The 22,183-nt window shown below is 53.3% G+C and overlaps 2 protein-coding genes across 9 annotated transcripts in view; one reads left to right on the top strand and one right to left on the bottom strand.

Annotated features, from left to right (window-relative positions):
* JADE2 (jade family PHD finger 2) overlaps window positions 1-14,778 on the bottom strand; it is a 48,762-nt gene extending 33,984 nt beyond the window's left edge. Inside the window, exons 1-4 of one of the 6 annotated variants that reach the window (XM_033095875.1) lie at window positions 13,059-13,443; window positions 9,167-9,349; window positions 4,195-4,252; window positions 2,236-2,324 (exon numbers count right to left, since the gene is read on the bottom strand). In XM_033095875.1, the coding sequence (XP_032951766.1) occupies window positions 2,236-2,324; window positions 4,195-4,252 (147 nt within the window). In that variant the 5' untranslated portion in view covers window positions 9,167-9,349; window positions 13,059-13,443. Of the gene's footprint in view, window positions 1-2,235; window positions 2,325-4,194; window positions 4,253-9,166; window positions 9,350-12,301; window positions 12,438-12,774; window positions 12,978-13,058; window positions 13,444-14,621 lie in introns of those variants that run through there. The other 5 variants (XM_033095872.1, XM_033095877.1, XM_033095874.1 and 2 more) reach the window with 5 other exon arrangements.
* Window positions 10,998-12,520, top strand: LOC117016534 (serine/arginine repetitive matrix protein 3). Of its 3 annotated transcripts, none has more exons than XM_033095879.1 (4): window positions 10,998-11,528; window positions 11,649-11,808; window positions 12,034-12,236; window positions 12,351-12,520. In XM_033095879.1, exons 1-4 carry the CDS (start codon window positions 11,523-11,525, stop codon window positions 12,480-12,482), a joined length of 501 nt encoding a protein of 166 aa, XP_032951770.1. In that variant the 5' UTR covers window positions 10,998-11,522; the 3' UTR covers window positions 12,483-12,520. The 3 variants fall into 3 exon arrangements, 2 of the variants coding, with proteins under 2 accessions (XP_032951770.1, XP_032951771.1); XM_033095880.1 differs by having other exon boundaries at window positions 11,040-11,528; window positions 12,034-12,113; XR_004421922.1 differs by lacking the exon at window positions 11,649-11,808 and having other exon boundaries at window positions 11,092-11,528; window positions 12,034-12,113; window positions 12,351-12,492.
* Window positions 14,779-22,183: the final 7,405 nt, after the last annotated feature.

The following is a 22,183-nucleotide window of genomic DNA, read 5'->3' as shown; positions in this document are numbered from 1 at the left end:
GATAGCTTGGAATTTATGGTGGCTATGGCTCAGCCTCCTCACTTAGGGGACGAGGGAAACCTAGCAGGCTGCTCTCCAGCCTGTTGTGGGAGGAAAAGCTTGTCCTTGGCAACAGTTCAAGGCGGGGAAGACTTCCTCAGCACTCCTGGAGCCCAGGACTTGAGGGCGGGTGTCTCCAGTGGGGCCTCACAGCCCCCCAGGGGCTGCTGTGCTGGAACCCAGAGCCATGCTGAAGTAGTCCCCTCCCCGCAGGGCCCAGCACCAACGCCCTCACAATGGCTTGACTCTATTTTTAGGAGGGGAAAGGTTCAAAGGCTCTGAGCTGGAAAACCCAAGAGGCAGGGGAATTTTCAGCCCCATGCAAATCACTCTTTCCTCTCTGTGTTGGTCTTGTAGACACCTGTTTCCTCCCAGCCGCCAACCTATCCTGGGTGTAGAATGGCGCTCTGCCTGGGATCTCTGTTCAAAGAGGTGGCCCCTCCTCCCACTGGTGCGTGGAGGGAGCAAAGCAGGCGGAGTCAGAGGAAGGAGCCAGCCCCAGGAGCTCCCCAGAACTTCTCTTTTTCCAACCTGAATAGCCACAGAAAGCAGGGGGCAGGCTCCTCTTCTCCGAAATGGACATGACAATTGCTGCCTCCCAGGATCAGGAAGGCACATAAAGATGGCTATTGTTTTACTAATTTAACCATCACAATTGGTGAGGCCCTGCAGGACTCAAGATGGGGGGAGGGAGGACAGGAGAGGAGAGAGGGATGGTGGAGGGGAGGGACGGTCCCAGGGGCTCCCAGGGCCTTGGCACTCTGCCTTGTACTTTCCAGTGCACCTGGGCACATGCTACCCCCAGAGCAGGGCCAGTCCAGGAGAGCAGTCAGAGCCATGAAGAACTTCCTGCCAGGCCCACCTCTTCTCCAGCTGAGGTTCCAGTCCTAATTGCATTCCTGGAGGTATCTCCTTCCTTCCATCTCCATCCCTCCTCCACGGGGCCAAGGGAGAACAATAGGCCTGGGGATGGCGGTGGGAGGCATCAGGTCTGAAAGGCTCCCCAGCCCCACAAAAGAAAAGGGACAGCCAGATCCAGGAGGTGGGAGTCCTTTTTCAAATGCAAGGTTCAGTGGAAGACACCCCCACCCCCCAGGATCTGGCTAATGACAGCAGCACCAAGACTGCCCCTGTGGTGAGGGTCGGGAGAGGAGGGCACCGGGCTCAGAACACAGATACCCACCCCCACCCCAAGCCAAGCCAAGGGCTCAGCTCCAGAACTCTGGGCCTTCCCACCCTGGGAAGTATTGGCCCCCAAAACTTCAGGTCTTGGCTACATAACCTTGGGATCCTCAGTTTCCTTATTATAACAGGACTGAGAACTCTGGGCCACTTTTAAGGATTAAAAAACTAAAGTGTCCGGCCAAGTGCCTGGTACTTAGTAGGCTGCATAGCAATGTATTAAGGACCAGATTCAACAGCCCCACCCCTTACATACTCAATGCTCTGCAGCCTCACTATGCCCCGCAAAAGGCACTGAAGACCCAAGAGGGAGCAATGAGGCCTCTAGGGTGTGAGTTTTTTCATTGCCCACCCACCCCCGACATTACTCTTCTCCACAGCTCCAGAAGCCAAACACCTCTACCTGCCACAAGACACATCCCAAGTCAAAGTAAGGAAGGATTACAATGCAAATGCACATGAACCGGGCGTAATAAGGAGCAGATGACTTCACTGGATGACTCTCGGGACCCCATCCTGCACCCCTGCATCAGCAGTCCTGTCTGTCACCCTTGGTTCAGCCTCCAAAGTGTCCCGAACGCTACTGCTTCTTACTCCACTACCACCACTGGGCTCGAAGCCACCATTGTTTTTCTCCTGGTCAACTGCAACTAAAAAGACTGCTTCCTGCTTTGGCCCTTGTCCCCCGCATTCCCTTCTCCTCACTGCAGCCAGTAGGACCTTTCATTAAAACATCAGACTAAGCCCCTCCGTATGATCCTAGAAAGTCATCTCCTCTGGCTCAGCCAATAGGAGCATCTCGACAACAACCTAGAGGCTAAAAACCGGTATCCCCCACCACGCAGCACCCCACTCATTCCTCTCAGCCTCACTGGCTCCCCTGGCAATGCCTGTGCCCTCTGCCAGGAGTGCTCTTCCCCCGACTATCTGCAGACCTCACTCTCCCCAGGTCTCCGCTCTTGCGGCCTCCCCACTTCTGCTTCCTCTTTCTCCAAGACTCTTGTCATTACCCACCTCTGAGGGTTTCTTTTCGTTCTGCCGGGGCCAGCCCGACTTGGTGCTGCTGGGCAGTTTGGAGCATCTTGAGGCAGATGTAGTGTGACCTGCAGAGAGAACGCAGCTCATTAGAGGATCTCGGAAGGCTGGGAACACCCCCCACCCACACTCAAGCATAGGAAGCCTATGAGGAAAGCTCCGGCTTGAATGTTCAGGAGGTGGACACCTCTGTGAGCACCTAGTGAACTGTCCCTGCTCTGGGCCCCTCAAATGATGAGTAGGGACATGACGCCGCCTGCACTCGTCAACCAGAAGGGGCTTGGGGGAAAAAAGGAAGTAACTAGGACTTAGTATTAGCTTGTTGTGTGACCCATGCCAAGTCCCTTGCCCTCTGTGGTCCTCTGCTTCCTCCTTGGTGTGATGCCCAGTGGGGAGATAGAGGCAGGACGGCAGTGGGAAGAGTACTGTTCTAAAGCAGACCCAGAGCAGGCTAGAGCCCTGGCTCAGCCACCTACTAGCTTGTCACCCTGGTCAAATGACTTCATCTCTGAGCCTCAGTTTGCTCTTCTATAAAATGGAAGCAACAGAGTAACTGTCTTTCCAAGGGTTGTGAGAATTCGATGAGACCATGCCTGTAAATCTTAGCACAGACCCTAGCGCACAGTGCTGCCTCAGTAAACATTAGCTATTAGGAGAGTCCGAGGCCTCCATCCCAATGGGTCAAAGGAACAGCTGCCATGGGTGGGCACAGTGGTAGGTGCTGGTGCGAAAGGAGTACGCCTCCGTCTGACCCAACTCTGCTGCAGCCACAGGGCTCAGCTGCCCAAAAGCCCACACCTGCAGGTGCTCCGCCCTCAAGGGTTCCTTTGCCTGCAATAAAGTTAGAAGGAGAGGATGCGATTCTTTTCGGCTCTACTGAGCCAGGCCACAGGCAGCGTGGTTGCAGCCACAGAGGGCCAGATGCTGTGATCTCTTGCCGCAGGGAGGAAGGGCTGGCCAGGTTAGACACCGGAGCCAAGCTGAGCAAACAGACCCCAAAGGACAGCAAACGAGATCTGGAGGAGGGGAAGGGACTAGGACCTGACCCACCATCCTAGTGCATCTGTCTCAGGCTCTTGTTCAGAGGGAGGGGTGCGGACCTCTGGGAGCTCTAAGAGGCCTTGGTGATCTTCCGAATCCCAGGTGCTCTCCACATATGTGAACACACTGGGGTCTGGAGTTGCAGGGCTCCAGGCCCGGCCTCCCTGGCAGTGCAGCCTGGGCTTCCACCAGGCTGCACCACTAGGTGGGATCCTCCTGGCAGTGTTCTCTCCCTACACAGTGGAGAAGGGAACTCCTTACTCCAACCAGGTCATGCAGGCCCAGGTTCCTGGGGCAGCTGAGAAGAGCTGCCTTCCGAGAAAAGCTCTCACCTTACACAAACATCCCCCCAATGTCAGAAGAGGCGCCCTAAGCCCTCTTTTCTCATTGACAATGCCCTCCCTCTCCAAGACATCCAAATAACACCCGGGCCCGTACACAAGTCTACCTCTGGGTTCTATTACCGACATCCCATGCAAGTCAGACTCCATTAATATGTAAGGCGAATATTTACTGAACACCTATTATGTGTCTGATCTAACGGGGGATAAGGCAGTGAGCAAGACATGACCCCCCTTATCAAGGAGCTCACCAGTGATTAGGAAACGATACTTATCAGATAATTAGAATAGTGACAAGTCTTCTCCGGTTGTGTCCAGACCTCCTCTAGGGCCCTGACCCAACAGGAGAACCACAGGGCCAGAGATGTGATCCTAGAATGAAGAGGACAGCAAGGCCCCGGGAGCCAGAGTGGTGTGGGGACTTCCTTAGGAGAAGGGGGACCTGATCTGACTTATACTTTAACCAACATTGAGACCACGGGGCAGCCTTCCCCAATCTGGCCCTGGCAAGTATTCAAATGCTTTCCCTGTAGGAGCCCCAAATGGAAGACCTTACTGTCAGTGGTGTCGGAGTTGTCGCTGCTGATGGAGTATTTTCGCCTCTTCTCTTCCATCTGCAACAAAAGGCAGAGCCCATTATACTCACAGGCGGCTTGGGAAATCCTCACTCTCTCAGAAAAGCACCAGGAACCTACCTCCCCCCACTCACCCTGCGGCAGCAGAAGAGAACAGGGCCCTGCCCCAGGCTCCTCAGCCAGTCCCACCCCCTCCCCACCCACCCTAGGGAGGGGTGGGGTAGGAGGAGAAGAGGCTGCATCCCCCACCTCCGGAGCCCCGAGCCTCAAAGAAGTTGGAGTCTAAGAAGAGAGAGAGGGCTGGGGGGGGGGCGGGGGGCGGGGCGTCAGCATCCCAGGTGAAACCGCCACCAGGAGCTGCCCAGTCCCAGCTTCCACTCAAGGAAACTCTTGTGAATCCACTATCACCCATGAGTTGCAACTGGTGCCCCGCTGGGTGCCAAGGAGGGGAGGGCAGAGGAAACAAGACTGATTTTTCCAGTAGGACCATGCTATCTAAGGACAAGCCAGCCAAGATAGCACTGAGGACACATCCTGAGCGGGGGCGGCCAGAGGAGTGTGGAAATGGGGGTGGGGGCAGGGAGGCTCCAAGCTGGCTCCCTGAGACACACCAGGCCCGGGGTAACCGGTCCTGGGCTAGGCTCCCTCTCTACCCCAGTGTTCTTCTCCAGATAGAAGTACAAACCAATTTTATCTCGACTGCAGTATTTATTTAACTTCAAGGTAAGAAGGGCAGGTCTCCCACGCGGGGCTCATTCCTTTACCCACACCGTCTCAGCCATCTCCTGTTCCTAACAACTTGGCGAGGTGTAAGCTATTAGTTTCATTTACTGGGGAGGCTCAGTGCCTTATCCTGCTAGTTAGTAACTGGCTGAACTGGGATTTGAGTCCATGTGGCCTGATCCCTGAGCCCATACGGAGCTCACTCTGTGCCCTTGTCAGCTCCTGCCTGTTGGAAGTGATTTTCCACCCACTATTTCCTCTAATCCTGCAGAGTCCTGGGTGGCAGAGCCTGCTCCTGGCCCCTCTTGGAGAGCAGCACACCAAGTGGCTTGTTAACATGCCCTGGGTCTCACAGCTAGCCAGTGGCTTGGCTGAGTCCTAATGTGAGAACAGATCTGGGGCTCCGGGCCCAGAGCGCTTTCCACCATGCTCCTGTTAGTCTGGACCCTGGGCTGCCTCACTCCCCACAGCAAAGGGCAAGGAGCCAGGGTCAGCAGGGAGCAAACCCCGCTGCCCAGCCCAGCTGCAGGCCAACCAGGCTCCCCACCCTGCCTGGGATCCCACCTGCTACCTGCTGCCACCCCAAGCCTGTGTTTCTCCTTCTCCTACTGCAGCCCTGCAGAGACCGGGACCTTAGGCAGAGCGTGATTCCCCAGACCTCTGAGCAGGAGGACGGCCTGCCTCAGGCTTGACCTCAGCCAGGAGCTTCTCTCCGCCCCAGGGTCCCACAACAGGGATCAGGATGACAGGTTCATTGGGGCTGCTTGTTGCCCAGCTCCGCAATTCTACAGAGGGTGTGGAGGGACGGAGGGACACCTGGTGGTGTGGGCAGCATGGATGGCAGGGTGGTGGGAACAACGAGCACACACTGCAACAGGGGCGGGAGACATCCTGGTACACGGGACCTCACTAAGCCCTCAGAGCAAAGCTTAGGTGCCGGTAGGCAAGGCAGTTGCTTCCCTTTTGCAGATGAAAACGAAGCTGAGAGGTGAAGTGACTTGTCCAAGATTGCAGTGCTTATAAGAAGTCTATCTGACTCAGGAGACCATGCTCTTGACCTTTAAACCTCCCTGCCTCTGTGCAGCGGAGTGCAATCAGGTCACAGACTAAATGGGGCAATGATGCCCCACCATCCACAGCAACCCATCCTCATTGTCCTCTGGGGTCTGAGGGTGACAAAGGTGACTTTAACAGAACCCCGACTCTAGCCTGTACCTCACCAACCCAGCCCTGCCACAGGTTGGGTAGGAGTAGGAGGTGCTATAAATGCACCCACCTGTTTTCCTCTGCAATGGGCTGTCCAGGAATTGCCTTGCTCTTCATTTCTAGCAAAGCGGGCATTTCCAAGCCAGGCTCCCCCATAGCATAAAAGCAGCAGGTCTAGATTCAGAGGTACCGAGTTCAAATCCTAGCTCTACCCCTCACTAGACCAGGGACCATGGAAAAGATACACCTCCCAAAGGACACAAACTGGATCTGGATTTTTACATAAATCTCCTGAACTTAAAATGTTGGCAACTGATTCAGAATTTTTAAAACACTTTGAGAGGGCCAAATTAAACACATCTGTGGGCTAGAATCAGCTGGTGAGAATAAATGAGAGCAGCCTAAGGCCCTTACCTTAGCACAGTGGTTCGCTCTCCACATAGGTGGTAGTTATTAATACCTTGGGCCAGGTGGACAGTCCTACGAGCGCCTCCCTTATAGGGAACAGTAACTATACAGTAAGGAAGGGCCTCTCGAGCATGACCCCCGACTGCCGCCACCCTTCTCATAATGCTGCTTCCTGCTGCCCAGGACCAGTGACCTGCCAGCGTGCACACCTGCACCCCACCCTCGGCCAGGTCCCCATCCAACCTGCCCTCCATGAAACGCCCCACAGTCCTCCTAGCAGGATGCTATTAAGGGAGCGGATTTTGTGGCGGCTTAATTGGAATAATAACTAGGCTTCAGAGGGAAGCCACTGTTTTGCGAGTGAGGCTTCTTTCCTTTGAACCAAGTCTGTTCCAAAGGCCTCCCCTGCCTCAGGTGAGCCTCCACTGTCAGTGACTAATAAAGCCCTAGAGGAGACCTGGGCGTCCCTGTGGGACAGCCCTTTGCCCCATGACCCCCCTGCCCCCACCCCAACAAAGGGGGGCAGGGAGGACTCCTTCACCGAAGCTGAAATCCAGGGCTGCAGATGCAGGTGGCGGGCGCCGAAAGTTGACCTTGGCCTCTGGGTTTTCCCTCCACTGGCCCTTCCAATCTCTCCCAAGCAAGGTCTGCTCTGGCAGAAAACCTCAGCATCACAAGGTAGTTGCTTCTGGGGACAGAAAGCGCTCCTGAAACCCTTCCTACAAATGAGACTCTAGGGAAGGGTCCCCTTTTCCCTCCATTTGTACCCCCCACACCATCCCCAGCATGGAGACACAGATAGGAAGCTCTTCTTTGGGAGTGTGGGTATCAGAGGGACCCCTCAATGGAAGAGCAGCCCACGGCCTCTCTGTGCGTCGTCCACCCCACAGCCAACCCTTGGCAAGTCCAGTGGGCTCTCCTCCAGAACACACCTTGAATCACCCCTTTTCCCCCCATCTCTACCTCTACCACACTAGTCCAGACCCAGACTCCTCATTTATCTCCCAGCTTCTACTATCGCTCCCTCCTAATCCAGGATCCACACAGCAGCCAGAATGATCTTTAAAAAGCATAAATCAGATCATGTCATGCTCCTATTTAAAATCTTTCAAAGGCTTCCCTGCTGACCAAAGGACAAAACTCAAGCTCCTGACCACAAGAACCTACATGATTTGGCCAATGCCTACCTCACAAGTTCACACGAACCACTACCCCTTCCCCACCACTTTCTAGCCACACAGGCCTCCTTTCATTTCCTGAAACAAGCCTAACAGTCCATGCTTCAAGACCTGTGCTCAGGTTGGGCTCTCTGCCTGTAATGGTTTATGCAGTCTATGCATGCCTGACTTTTCATCTTCCAGGTTTCAGCGTAAATGTCACAGAGGCTGTGCCTTGTCTAAAGAAAGCTCATCAACCTGTTATTCACCACGTTTACAGTATCCACCCTAATGTGTACCTGTTGAGCTACTTGTTGAATGTCCTTCTACAGAATGTATGTTCCGTGAGAGTTAAGTCTGTGTGGGTCCCCGCTGGAGCCCCAGTGCCCTCCTCACATGTATGCCACACGTAATAGGGACACGATACATGTCTACTAGAGTACTGAGTGTATTCTTGTTCCCTCCCTCCAGAAGAGTAGGGACCACACAGCCCAGCTGGCCTGCCTGTAGTGTGCAGGAACAAACACCCCAGCCCAAGATTTCGTCCTGTTTTCACAGCCCCCTTCCCCTTCTCACCTCACACATTTTCCAGGAGGCTTTATTTGGTTGGACTCCTGGCTAATGATCAATGTCAACTCAGTAATAGGGCAGCAATTTGGTGGCAGATGTTTTCTTGGCAGCACTAGTCATTGGTCTTAGAGGGGGCCTCGGGTCTGGACTTGAAACACCAATGCCCAATGCCAGCCCCCTTTAAAGACCTTTCTGCAAATAAACTCAAATAAACACCCTGGGCCTCCATTAACGCCCTTCCAGCTGACCCTGGGAACAGTGGGCCTTTCAGGCCTGCTACTGCAGCCGCTCCCTGGGCAGTTAAAATACCCCAACGTGGCCTCTGGACTCTCCTCTCTGGGGCCACCAGGCCTGCCCTGACTGCCACCACACACAGCAGGATTTCGTCTTCCTCCTTAAAAAAGGGGGGTGGGGATGGGGGGAGGCTTTCCAACAGGCAATTTACCATTCCAGACACAATCTTTCAAAGAGAAACAAAAACTCTCCCTGTCTGAGGCAGACCGCTGAGGCGTGTGTGTAGTAAGATGCTAATACAATTTAATGACATTTCGGCTGGAAAACCTGTCCTCAGAGCCCCCTTGTGTCGGCACGGCCAGACATTCAGAAAACAAGAACTGCACACTCTTAAATGGCTTTAAACGGGGGTCAGAGCCCCACTCTTTCCTATCTCTCATTAACTTGAATGCCTTCTCAGGGACAGTAATTGCCGTTACAAAAATGATTTTGTACACAGGACCCTCAAACTTGCTTCTCCAAGCACAAGGAAGCCCGAACTCTCGTCTGACACCCATCATGGCCCACCTGCAATTCCAAGTGTCCCAGAGTGCACCCAGCTTCCCTCAAAGATGCTGCCCATACCCACTGTCCAGGCCCAGTTCTGGGGACATACCGAGGAGATCCTGGGAGAATGAAAGGGGCTTTGTCTACTTTGTCCTTCAGCACCTCTCACCCTACCCTCCACCTCAGAGAGGGCAGAGCTCAGTCCGCTTGCTCCCACAGAGGCTGCCCATTGGCAACTGCAGAGTGCTTCTCGTCCCTTCTGCAGAGAAGGGAGCTGGCTCTTCAGCCTAGCCTAAAGGGGAGAGATCAAAGGTCAACACTGTATCTGGGCCCTCTCCAGATCATTAATAATAGTAAAACTGACTGATACTAACTAATCAAGTGCTTCCCACATGCCCGGCTTTCGGTTTATTCTTTTTTATGCCATGTTGCTTAACTATACACCCACCATGAGGTACGTACTGTTATTAACCCTATTTGTAGATGAAGAAACTGAGACACAGAATAACTGGCATCACTGGTGACTGCATAGGCAGCATTTAAATCTAAGCCATCTGACTCCAGATGGTATGCCCTGTCCCAACAGGCTACAGTGCAACTCCAGAGTGTGGCTGGAGAGGGTACTCCAGAGTCCTATGGGTTGTCTGAGAACCTTCCTGGATTCCTAAGCTTTGAGCCACATAGTAAGGGTCCTATGTGGAGGTCGGGGAAAACCAGGGGTACCCCCTCTCCTCACAATTCTGATGTGGACTCCCCTCAGATAACTTAAAGGGAGAACTGTGAAGCCCAGAAGGAGACTGCTGGATGAGCTGTGAAGAATATGGACTGGAAACCTATCCTGAATCTTGGGTATTAGGACAACTACCTCCCTGGTAACCAGAATACCAGTTAACTACCAGTTAACCAGAACACCCTGCCCCCACTCTCAAGGACATGGAAGTCAGTCAAAGGCCTAACCTCCCGACTCTGGGATGCACCTGGGGACTAGGACCAGCAGTCCCACCTCACCTGTCAATGAAAGCTAAGTGGAGATTTCTAACCGCCTCTTGGATCAGTGTTACTGGCCATTTAGCCAGGCAATTTAGGGAAAGGAAAAGCATGTTGGATGGGAAATGTTCTGGAAACATTTGCTGCACCCTGAGCCCAAACAACTTTATCCTTAAACACTTCATCTCCAAAAGTGCTGGGGAGACCCCTGGCCAAACAGTTTCAAATCCAACATTCACTGCAAGTCCTGCTGCGAGGACTTCCCTCTGCGAGGCATTTGCTGTGGAACCAAATGCTTTTCCACTCTAAACAACAGCCAATAGCACTTGGGACAACTGAGAGGGCTCCAGATCAAACAAACATCCCTTTTTTTTCTACCATGCAAACTTTCTCAATAAATTATTCGCCCACTTCGGATCAAAGCTTGTTTTTGCAGCCTGTGACCTAAAAAGCAAATAGCATCTCTTAAACATGAAAGCCCTCCTCCCTGCCTGGGTCGGCTTTATTACTCATTCCTTCCCCTTACAGTTATTCTGTTGTTATTTCCCTCCTCTGCTTGTTAGATGGCTCTGCGAGTCCCAACCCGCCCCAGGAAGATGGGACAGGAGGGATGGTGCGTTCACTTGGGGCCCAAAGGTGAGAGAGGAAGTCAGGGTAGGGGAGAAGCCAGCACCCTGGGAACCCAGGAAACAGGGCCAGACCCGGTTGGCAGTTCCCTGCCTGGCCCTTTTGCCAAATGTCCTACTGGGAATTTTACCAGTGAAGGGAGTTAATGCCACCCTGGAGAGGAGGGGCCAGGCAGCCCTACCACCACACGGGCCCAGAATTCAGTTTGCTACAGAACCGTTAAGGGGGTTCTCCTGACAGCTTCTCTGGGCTCAAAGCTCAGCGCTCCTCCCCTTCCAACAAAAGCAAGACGTCAGGTCAGTCGTGCCCATTCAGCCCCTCCCCTTTGGCAATGCTGAGTGCAAACAGGATGCCTCCTGATGACCCCCTGCAACTCAGCCCCTGGATGAAACTTCGTCTGTGTCTCGGAATCCCGCAGTATATGGGGGTGGGGGTGGGGGTTGCCAAGTGCAGGGGCAAGGTTTGAAAATCTGCAGAGATCGGAGTTGCCGGCTGCAGCCTGCCCTTGGCACGGGGCAAAGGAAAACATAGCACTTCCCGCCCCCACTAGCCCTGGGCACGAGACTTGCGGCGAAGGTGGTAAAAAAAGTCAAGTGGCCGGGCCGACGGCAGAGGCTAAGGGGATTGGGAGTGGGGGTGGCACGCGCCTCCAGCCTGCCCCTGGAGGCAGTCCGCGGGACAGCAGGCTGGAGGCGCGCCGGCGTGATTCCGACCGCAGGAGCCGGGAGGAGGAGCCGGAGGTGGCTGCGGGGGGCTCCAGCCTAGGCGAAGGAAGGGCAAGAGGCGGTTCGGGCCCGGGGCGGCGCCGGGAGGTGGACTAGACGCCCGGGGCGGAGGAAGGGGTTTAGGTGATGCGGGTAAGGGCTACCGATCCCCTTGGGGGGTGGGCAGCTGTGTGTGGTGGGGTACAGGGTGCGTGTGTGGAGATGTCCTGGGCTTCTGGAAGCTACAGTGAAGCCTTCCTGCCTGTCTCGCAGACAACCCCATCTTCTGACACAACAGCTACTGATGGCCTAGCTGACCCCCTCTCATCCCTTGGCCTGGAGAAGAGGGTGTCTCAGGGCCCAGGGATAGAGGGAGCCACAAGTCTGCACACTGGCGGGGAGGCGGCGGGCGGGAGCCGCTCCGCAGGCGCAGGCGAGTGGGTGGGAAGGAGGGAGGGAGAGAGAGAGGAAGAGAGGGAGGAAGGAGGTGAGGCCGGGAAGATGCCACTGCCGGGGGCGGGGCCGGACCGGGATCCGGGAGAGGGACTGCAGCGGCGCTTGGTGGGGGCGGGGGCTGCAGTGTCACCCATTTGGGGGTCAGGTGTGTAAGTCCCAGGCTGGGGCCGCCACTTGCCTACGTCTTCCCGGTACCACCCAGGGCGCAGGGGCGGAGGCGAAGGGCCGGGGACTGCAGAACCATCCCCGGAGCGGGACGCGAACCGGCTGAGTTGGGATAAGGTAAACAAGGGCCACGCCCCCTGCCGTCGCCCCGCGGGCGCGCACCCGCCGCTCCGGCCGCCGCCGGTACATTTCCACTCTCTCAGCGCTTCTCCCCCGCCGGACTCCCGCGCAGCCCTGGAGGTGGGAGCTGCCCCCGACCCCAGCCCGCACCCCCTGCGCCGGGGCCGCGCACCCTCCATACTCACCTGGAAAGGGCGTCCCCCACCCCTCCAAAAAACTGTTTAATTTGTGCAGAGCCTCCGCGCCCGGGAGCTGAGCATGCTGCCCCCGCGTGCAGCGCCCGCGTGCACCCAACCCGGAGAGGGGGCGACAGGGCGGAGGCAGTGGCCCCCGGAAGGTGTCTGGGACCCGGCCGGCTGCACGTGAGCTCAGCGCGGGGTCATGTGCACCGGCTCAGCCCGGTTCGGCGCCCGGACGTGCTGCGTATCAACAAAATGAAACTCGAAGCGACAGGAGGGCAGTTGGCTCTGGGTCCTCCGAACCCCCGTCCCCGGCCGCGCGACCTCCCCTCCGCACCGGTCTCCCGCCGCAGTCCCTCCGCCCGGCTGGAGCCCGCGGGGCAAGTTGCAGCCCCGGCGCGCCCCCGCCCGCCCGCGCCCCCTCGCCGGCCCGGGGGCGCTTTGCCGCAGTCATTAATAAAGAAGGTCGCCAAGCTCACCCTTCCAAAAGTTGTTGTTGCATGCGCCTCTCTCAGCCTCCCCGCAATGTACTCTTTAAAACACGACTGACCAACATGCGCAATCTCTCTCCCCTGTGCTGTGCATCCCCCCTCCCCCCCCCCGCGCGCTGGCTTCCTAGAACAGGCAGCCAGCAGGAGAGAGAGAGGGAGCGAGTGAGCAAGAGAGAGAGCGAGGGAGCGAGGAGCGCTGGCAGATCTGTTGCAAAAACACAAAATAACGCTGTGGAGATGCGCAGGGCCCATCGCTGGGGGCTGGATCTTACCTTGCTCTGTGGTGCCCTTCCAAGGGGCGCTGCCCTCGGCTACGCGCCGCGGCGGGGGCCGGCGCGGGAAGGATGCTCCCGAAATCCGGAGCTCCAGGGGCCGGCGCGGGCGGGCGGGGGGCGCGCATCCATCCGGGGTCGCGGCGAGGGAGGCGGCGGGGCCCGCGGAGTCCCCGGCCCCGCACCCCTACCGGGGACGGTCAGCCTGCCTGACCCGACCCCTTGCCGCTAGGAGTGGGAGCAAAGTAACTCCATGGACGCTACTCACTCCCCCAAAATATAGCTTCCAACTGCGATGGCCGCGGTCGGCACCATTCACCAACCCCCTGTGTATGTTTCTGTTTCTTTTTAAACCAAGACTTCCTTGTGATCTCTTTAGAAAAAAAAAAATGTGTTGGGGTGGGGGTGGGGGCGGGCGGGAGGAGCAAGGGAGGGGGAGTAGCCACTTTTTTTCTTATTCACTCGGATCTCCACTCCTGACACCCCCCCGTCGCCCGCCCCCCCAACCCCCTGCACCCAGTTGTTTGGCTTCAGCAACGGGTCCAGGTAGCGTTCAAGGCCTTGGGAGAAGGGTGCCCTGCCCGGCCGCCCGCCTGCCTACACCTCGAGCTCGGACTCCCCAAGGGCTCTGAGGCGCCCCCAGCCCGCCCTGTCCCCAGGGCCGGGCCCGAGCGGCGGCTGCGCCCGTGCAAGTCCCATCAGGTCTGCTCACACTTCACACACTCACACACATACCCCGCCCCTCCACTCTCTCACTCACACTTTCTGCTCACACCCCGCCCCCTTTGCGCCCCAGACCCGGGCGGCGCCCCCCGCAACCTTAAAAAAAAAAAAAAAGCAAGCTTATACTTAAAAAAATCTTTTGGCGCCATATTAATGACGTACTTAAAATTTGCCATTTCTCCCTGCGTCAAAAAGACGTTTCTTTGCAAATAACAGCCTGAAGGCGACACTCGCGGAGGGAACGAGGTTTGCACTGAGCACCCCGCCTCCCAGGGCTCCGGCGCTGAAAGACCCTCGCCCTAGGCCCTGCTCCTGAATCGCTGGTTTAAAAATGCGACTCGAATAAAACGCGTGGCGTTTTACAACGCCAGAAGTGAGCAGAAAGTGCTGGCAGGAGCAGAGGGGAGGGGCGCGCGCGAGTCTGGGGGAGGGGGCGCGGCCCTCCTCCCCCACCCACAGCAGATGGAACGTAACATCCCGGGCGGGGGAAACTTGAAATTGTGGGCGACCTGAAGAAAGGAGGGGCGGTCCTTAAAGAGGGTCCCTCTCGGGTTCGTCGCCCCCTCCCCCCGCCCGGTGCCTCCTGGCACCCATCTCTGCCCCGCATTTCCGGGGGGTGGGGAACGCAGTGATGGGTGGGTGGGTGGCTGCACGTCCTGGCCCTGGGGAGTTTGCCCTGGGGTATCTCCTTCCCCTTGCTTGTCCTTCCCATTCTCCCTAAAGGGTTAAAAACCGAGGGGCAACTTCCAAGGGCTGGCACTTGGCGAAGAAGCGGGACGCCCCTCTCCCCACCCTTCGTCTCCTCGCCCCTCCTCCTCCGGCTCCACTTCCCGACTTGACCTTGTGGTGCACAAACAGTGCGCTCGTATCCTCGCAGTTTCTGGAAGAAGAGCTTGCGCTCGCCAGGCGGGCGGACTGTCGGGCGGCTTGCGGGCGGTGGCGGGGCCTTGGGTCGGTTCCCGGAGCCGTGGGCCACACCCACTCAACTCGTTGCGCCCGCCGCGCTCACCTTCTCTCGAGGAAGGAGTAGGGCTGGCCTCCTGGATGGGGAGGAGTGAGGGGCAAGCTGCTGCCTTCTCCGGATGCTCCCAGCTGGGGAGGGGGTGGTCTGGTCTCAGGCGGGGTTTGGCGGGGGGAGACCTGGGAGCCTGGCCCAACATCCCAAAACTATCATTGCCAACTTTTTCTTCCCCCTCCGTTTTGGCTGCCCCTCAAAGATGATCGAATAATTTTTTCAGCTCACCTTTGGCTTTGAAGGCACATGGGTGAGTTGTGGACTGGGACAGAACCGCCTTCCCTCTCCAAGACTGAAGGTTGTTTATTCTTTCTTTCCCCTCCACCCCCTTCCATGGAAAGATAAATATTCAATTTACATAAGATGACATTTATGTGACAATTAAGATTCCCCAATGGAATGTTGTGAACACATTTGCCTATAGGAGAAATAAATCTAATAATAAACAAACTCATAATAACAGCACAAACCATCTGACAGTGGATTGTCTACACAACCAAAAGGGAGATGATGGATGCTGAAATAAGCACATTTTACAAGAAAGAAATAGGAGCTCAAAGGGAGTCAGTGCAACATTTCTCTTTCTTGGCCTTCATTCACAAAGTCTGGGGAAGCTGGTCCCGCAAGATTGAGGGGCTGGCTATCACCTCCCAGTTAGACCTGGTTCTAGCTCTCAGTGGTCAGTTGGTAGAATTTGCCCAAGCCCAAGCTCAGTGCCTGGAGACAGATGTGGCTGTGAGCATGTAACAAAATGGTTAAATACTTGGGTTCTAATCCTGGCTCTGCAGTTAGTTCAGAAACTGCTTGATGTAGGCAAGTTAATTCATCTGTCTGGTTCTCTTTCTCCTCTTCTGTACAGTGGTGGTGGCAGGGTTCCCGAGGCCATGTGTGCACATAGACATATATGTATATGTGTACATAGACATGCTACATGTGTAAAGCAGGGCCTGGCTCAGTGTGTAGTGCACCTTAGCACTTTCCCTGGTGCTTACCTTTTAGAAAGGTGAGTGTGTTCTCTGCCCTCTGAAAGCTCTTAACACTGAAAAACTGGGGGACAGTGATTTCTGTCTTACCCGCTTTGAGGACATATACAAGATCTCCCAGTGTGGGCAAAGGGAAGGCCAGGAGAAAAAGCTGTGATAGATGGTCAAGGACTTCATGGTCAAGGTCCAGATGGCAGTCTAGCCACACATCTGAGGTGGGAGTGAAGGCACCAATTTATAATGCGCCAGTCCAAGGGGACTGCTCCGGTTAGGTCTAGTTGCAGAGGGCTTACACGCAGGAGACGACTGCACAGGCTCCTCTTAGCCATCAGGGTCTCACGATCCTTGGCAAGCAGCTAAAAAATGACCTAGAAAAAGAGGGAGGGGATGACCATCTATAGAGCACAGACCATGCTGTGCGCTCTGTGAGCCAACCCATTTCATCCCTACAAAACCCCATCTTACCTGTCCAGAAAGGTTTAGTAACTTACCAACAGTCACACAGCTAGCAAGTGGTGGCAGAACTGGCAGCTAGTCCAGCTGACCTTGAGACCCACCGTGTTTCCCGGAAAATAAGACCTAGACAGACAATCAGCTCTAATGCGTCTTTTGGAGCAAAAATTAATATAAGACCTGGTATTATATTATATTATATTATATTACATTACATTATATTATATATGCGGTCTTATATTTTATAAGACCTAGTATTTATTATATTATATTATACCCGTTCTTATAGTACAATAAGACCGGGGCTTATATTAATTTTTTGCTCCAAAAGATGCATTAGAGGATCAAATATATGGTGATGGAAGGAGAACTGACTCCGGGTGGTAAACACACAATGGGATTTATAGATGATGTAATGCAGAATTGTACACCTGAAATCTATGTAATTTTACTAACAATTGTCACCCCAATAAATTAAAAAAAAAAGACTCATTAGAGCTGATTGTCCAGCTAGGTCTTATTTTCGGGGAAACACGCTATGTGTTTTCCATTTACCACACTGCCAGAAATGAAAAGTATTAGTATTATTGGTTTGATTGGGGTTGGAGGCCTGATTGCTGTATAGGCAAGAAAGAATTTTCTCTTTTTTTAATTGGGGAAGGGGAACAGCACTTTATTGGGGAACAGTGTGTACTTCCAGGACTTTTTTCCAAGTCAAGTTATTGTCCTTTCGATCTTAGTTGTGGAGGGTGCCGTTCAGCTTCAAGTTGTTGTCCTTTCAGTCTTAGTTGTGGAGGGCGCAGCTCGGCTCCAGGTCCAGTTGCCTCCAGGTCCAGTTGCCGTTACTGGTTGCAGGGGGCGCAGCCCACCATCCCTTGCGGGAGTCGAACCGGCAACCTTGTGGTTGAGAGGATGCGCTCCAGCCAACTGAGCCATTCGGGAGCTCAGCGGCAGCTCAGCTCAAGGTGCCGTGTTCAATCTTAGTTGCAGGGGGCGCTGCCCACCATCCCTTGCGGGACTCGAGGAATTGAACTGGCCACCTTGTGGTTGAGAGCCCACTGGCCCATGTGGGAATCGAACCGGCAGCCTTCGGAGTTAGGAGCATGGAGCTCTAACCGCCTGAGCCACCGGGCCGGCCCAAGAAAGAATTTTATGGGCAGCGCTTTGCCTGTGAGGTGATTCTCTGAGTTTGGGTATGACCCAGGTGCCCTAAAGAGTCCTTGGAAGGACTTGTTTAGGACTACAAGCTCCATCAGAATCCTTGGGTTCCCCACAGCTCTCTGCTACTGTTTAAGGTTAACCTTGGAAATGTTAACAGAATGATAGCTGTAAAGCTAATTATAACTCTTTAATGTTTATTAAAAGTCTCACAAATCATTAACTTTTTACAAAAAAAAAAAAAGAAAAGAAACAGAATTCTTGGAGATACAATCATTCATTTTTTTCAACAAATATTTATCGAGTGTTTCCTGTATGCCAGGCACCATTCTAGGTGCTGGGGACACTGTACAGACATGACAGACAAAAATGCCTTTTCTCATGGAACTTACTTTTTAGTGGAAAGAGATACACAATGAAAAAAACAGTTTTTAAAATATTATATTTGAAGGTGAGTAAGTGCGATGGAGATAAATTAAATGGGAAAGGGGAGTAGGGGGATGTGGGGGTACAATTTAAAAAGAGTCCTCAGGGGAGAGCTCAGTGAGAAGGTGGCTTTTGAGTAAAAGGAGGTGAAGGAGTGAGCTATGAGGGTTTATAGGGGAAGAGCATTCTAAGCCCAGGATTCTTAACCTGGAGTCCACAGACACCCCCCTCCAGAGGTCTGTGGATAGAGTTCAGGGGGTCTTCACCTTAGAAGGGAAAAAAGATTATACCTGTATTTGCACTTCAATTGAAAGCATGTCCTTCAATTATGAATGCAGACAACAAATCACAGCGATATTAGCAGCACCTGTGACTTGTTGCTAGTAGAAATCACAGATATTTTCATACCACATTATAGTTTTTGCAAATCGCTTAAAATATCATACGCATCACTACTTCAAAGTGATGCTGTCAGCTCTTGTAATTTAATGAATTTAAAGAAATACTATTACTATATTACACATTTACAAGTATTTTTAGAGTTGTATGTCCATAGAATTGGTTTTCTTTATAATTTATGTAACTTGTTTTATGGATTTGAAGATATTATACTCAGAAGGAGTTCACAGGTATCGCAAACTGATAAAGGGCCCATGGCACAAATTCCAAGGTTAAGAACCTCCCTGACTATAGGGAGACCAGCAAGTACCAAGGCCCTGAGGCAGGAATGTGCTTGATATGTACACATGCAAAGAAAAGATCATATAGGCATTGTTAGAAATTTGGCTTTTGCTAAGAGTAAAATGGAGGGTTTGGAGCTGAAGAGTGACACAATCTGACACGATTTTACAGGTTATTCTGCTGCGAGATGGAGGACAGACTGAAGGGGGAAAGGCTGAAGCAGGAAGACCCGTTAGGAGGTCACGGAAACAAACCAGGTAAGAGATTTGGACTAGAGTGGTAGCAGTGGAAGTAGGGACATTCTGTATATATTTTGCAGATAGCTCTGACAGAATTTGTTGATGGGATATGAGAAAACAAGGAGTCAGAGATGAGGACAGAGTTTTGCCTTGAGCCAGTGGAAAGATGGAGCTGTTATTAACCGAGATGGGGGAAACTAGGAGGAGGAGGATTTAGGAAAGGATAAGGGGCTCAGCCTTGGACATGTTAAGCATTTTTAATAAGCACCTGGTCATGCTTGATGCCCTTGGCCTTGAACCACACTTTGTAAAACACAGAGAGCTTATCCACCTGGTACCAAGCATTGGCCTGGCACTCAATAATTGCCCATTTGACAAAAGCTGTTCTTCCAGGGGTCCTTATTAGGAATAAAAATTCTTTTCTAATAATCTGTAATTTATGTCCAGAAGCAGAGGTCCAGCATACCTAAGCGCACGAAATGGAGAAAACAGCACGAGAATCATTCAACATTTATTCATCAAATATTTACTGAGTGCCTACTATGTTCTAGACAGTATTCAAGGGCTGGAGAGACAGAAAGTACCTGACTTAATAATTTGTCTCAATCATCAAGGTAGGTAGGCAGAAGCCCCAGATGGAGTTAGCCACATGCTCTAGGAGCCAGTCTCTGTGCCAGGTGAGAAGTCCTATGTTCGATCACTAGCTGCTTAAAGCCGTACTTGTTCAAAGATGCACAGGCACATATATCATCTGGAATCTTGTTCAAGTGCAGATTCTGAGCCATTAGGGCACGAGAGTCTGCATTTCTAACAAGCCCCCAGATGCTGCTGGTCCACAGATCACACTTGTAGCACAGGTTTAGATGGGGTAGGAAAATGGGGTCACAACACTTGCCCTCACAGTAGAGTTTCTGGAGAATTCTGGAGAATCCTGAAGGGGAAAAAAATGAAATCTGGGAAGACTGTACAAATGCAGGTGAGGTTTACTCACACTTTCTTCTGTCTCCTCTATTTCTGGAATCCAATCCTTATCCTCCCACATATAGTGAGTGGCATTAGGTGGCCCCCTCTAAGGGACGGAGAACATTCATTCTGTTGGTCATGTGGTAAATATTTGCTGGCTGTCTACTCTGCGACAAGCCCTGTGCAAAGCACATAATTCGGCATTCACGAGAGGACAAATCCAGCAGCTTCTGCCTCCTAGGCTCCAGGCAGGGGCTGCAGCTGGAGTTTGGAACAGAGAGGAAAGCTGCCCAGGGCTGTGTCTGCGGCTGAAGACACTGCCCTGGCAAGACCCAGCCTTGGCTCTTTCTGTGGTGCACTATAAATGCATGCCTGGGAGAGGCACCCCTCCGGAGCCTTTGCCAGTTGGTGTCGGGATGGTACTGACCAGCCCCAGGAGATGTCTGGATGATGTGCCAGCCAGGCCACCTGTCCCTTCTCAGACTCTCAGACCCAGCCCAGTGGTCACAGATGGCAGAAGGCAATGTAGATCCCTGGCGTTTCTAAATGCCTCCCCGGAAGCTGGCAGCACACAGTAACTCCAGCCAAGTCAGGGACCAGCTTGACCAGAATCAAAGTGTGAGACGCCCCATTCGGAGGTGAGGGCCCTGGCCTAATCCAAGAACCACCAAGAACCAAAGGCACTGGCTCCAAGTCAAGCCGAACAGTTCAAGCAAAACCCTGTCACCTTTTCCAGGGTTTCTGATAAATCAAAGTAAATCTCCTCCCATCTGGCGGTCTTACAAAGACCCTCCCCTGCATTTACTGATGAGTTCATAGCCACGCGGGAGGTCACTTGGTTTTATTAGAAGTAGCACGCATTTAACAAGCACCTATACAAACAAGGCTCTATCTTAGGGCAGTGAGTTCCAGGTCCAGATCTGTCTTCAAGGGACTTAGGTCCATTTCGGAAGACAAGTCCTTAAGCATATGCAGGATAGTCAAGCTGTCTTGGGAGCCGGTGGGATAGAATGGTCAAGTCAGCTTCTTGAGAAGGCCGTCAGATGGACCTGCATATAGATGGCAGTTCAGATCCAGAGAGATGGGCGGTGTCTGCCTCGTCCACAGCAATGCAGGGAGATATGGAATATGATGCTAACAGCGGGCCCTACGTTTCTTCCTGAAGAGGGAACTGCCCTTTTACAGGAGAATGTACTAGTAAGCTGCTTGAGGGTGAAAGGTGAGCCCCAGGCTGGAAGGAGATGACAGCATACAGTCTACTTCCAGGAAATCTACCCCAGAGAGACCTTCTGATGTGGACACAAGAAGATCTGTTTAAGAACGACATTATAGCATTGTTTGTAACAGTGAACAAGTAGAAATAACTTGAATGTCCATCACTAGAAAATGGGCTAAATCAACCACAGCGCAAAAAAGAAGGCAAAAGGAAAAAGAATTATGTGGTTTTGCGTGTCTGATGTAAAAAGAGCCCTAATGAAAGTCTTAAGTGAAAAGTAAGTTTCATTGAATCATTTTATTGTACACCTGGAAAAAAAAGCAAGTTTCAGGCTAATATTCACGTTAAAAAAAAATAGCTACAAAAGTCTACATTTTTATCCAAATACAGACACACAGATCTATGTAATTTCATAGAGAAAACAAAGTATTTGGAAAGATACTCATCACATTGACGACCGGATGCCTGTGTTGGAATGTCGGGATGAGGCTGGGAAGGGCTGAAGGGCTGGGCTGTGGAGATGGAGACGAAGGGCTGACCCTGTGATGCTGGGGGAGCCCCAAGAAGCTCTTTGCATTTGGGCAGTGCTCGTCACCCTCCAGGTGCTTAGACTTCTCCAGGGACAGAAGCATTGCTGGGTGGAAGGACATACTCCCCCAGCCCGATGATGGGCTAGAGTGTCGTCCTGGCGGCCAGGGGCAAGAAGCCTGCCCTCTGGTCTAAGCCCCAGTGCTGACTCCTGGGTGGCCTGGGCCCCGACTGGCCCCCTCTGGGCCCCAACATCAAGGTCCCATCGGGCCCCGCCTGAGATTCCAGGTCCATTCCAGAGCCTTCCCATGGACATTGAGCTCCAGCAGGAGCAGGAGAAGCCCCACTTGGCCTTTGGTCTGCTGGCACTTGGGCACGGGCCTTGCTGGGACTGGGAACCAGTGTGGGGAGAGAGAAGTTCCTGAGCAGCATGGCCTCCTGGGGGAGCTCCCTCCTTTGACAGGTGGAGTACCATGTCTGCCAAGCACTTTTGGCTTGAGGATACCTGACCCAGCCTGGCTCCTTAGGGAGCAAATGTGGGGGTGATTCATTACCTGGTGGGCCATAAACAGTTAATGATACTGCCTGAGTGGAGCTCGGGTGGGGTGAGAGACGGAGACTGCTTGAGGCCGAGACTTGGGCTCTGGGCCTGAGATGGTGTGAGCTGTGCGCAGGTGCAGATCTGTTCTCATACAATTCCTGTGGTTACTCTGGGCTGGCTGCAGGCTGCAGAGATGTGT

This window comes from Rhinolophus ferrumequinum, chromosome 24 (assembly GCF_004115265.2).
Source record: "Rhinolophus ferrumequinum isolate MPI-CBG mRhiFer1 chromosome 24, mRhiFer1_v1.p, whole genome shotgun sequence".
In the NCBI taxonomy this organism is placed as follows: domain Eukaryota; kingdom Metazoa; phylum Chordata; class Mammalia; order Chiroptera; family Rhinolophidae; genus Rhinolophus; species Rhinolophus ferrumequinum.
This window is presented reverse-complemented; position numbering and strand designations above follow the sequence as displayed.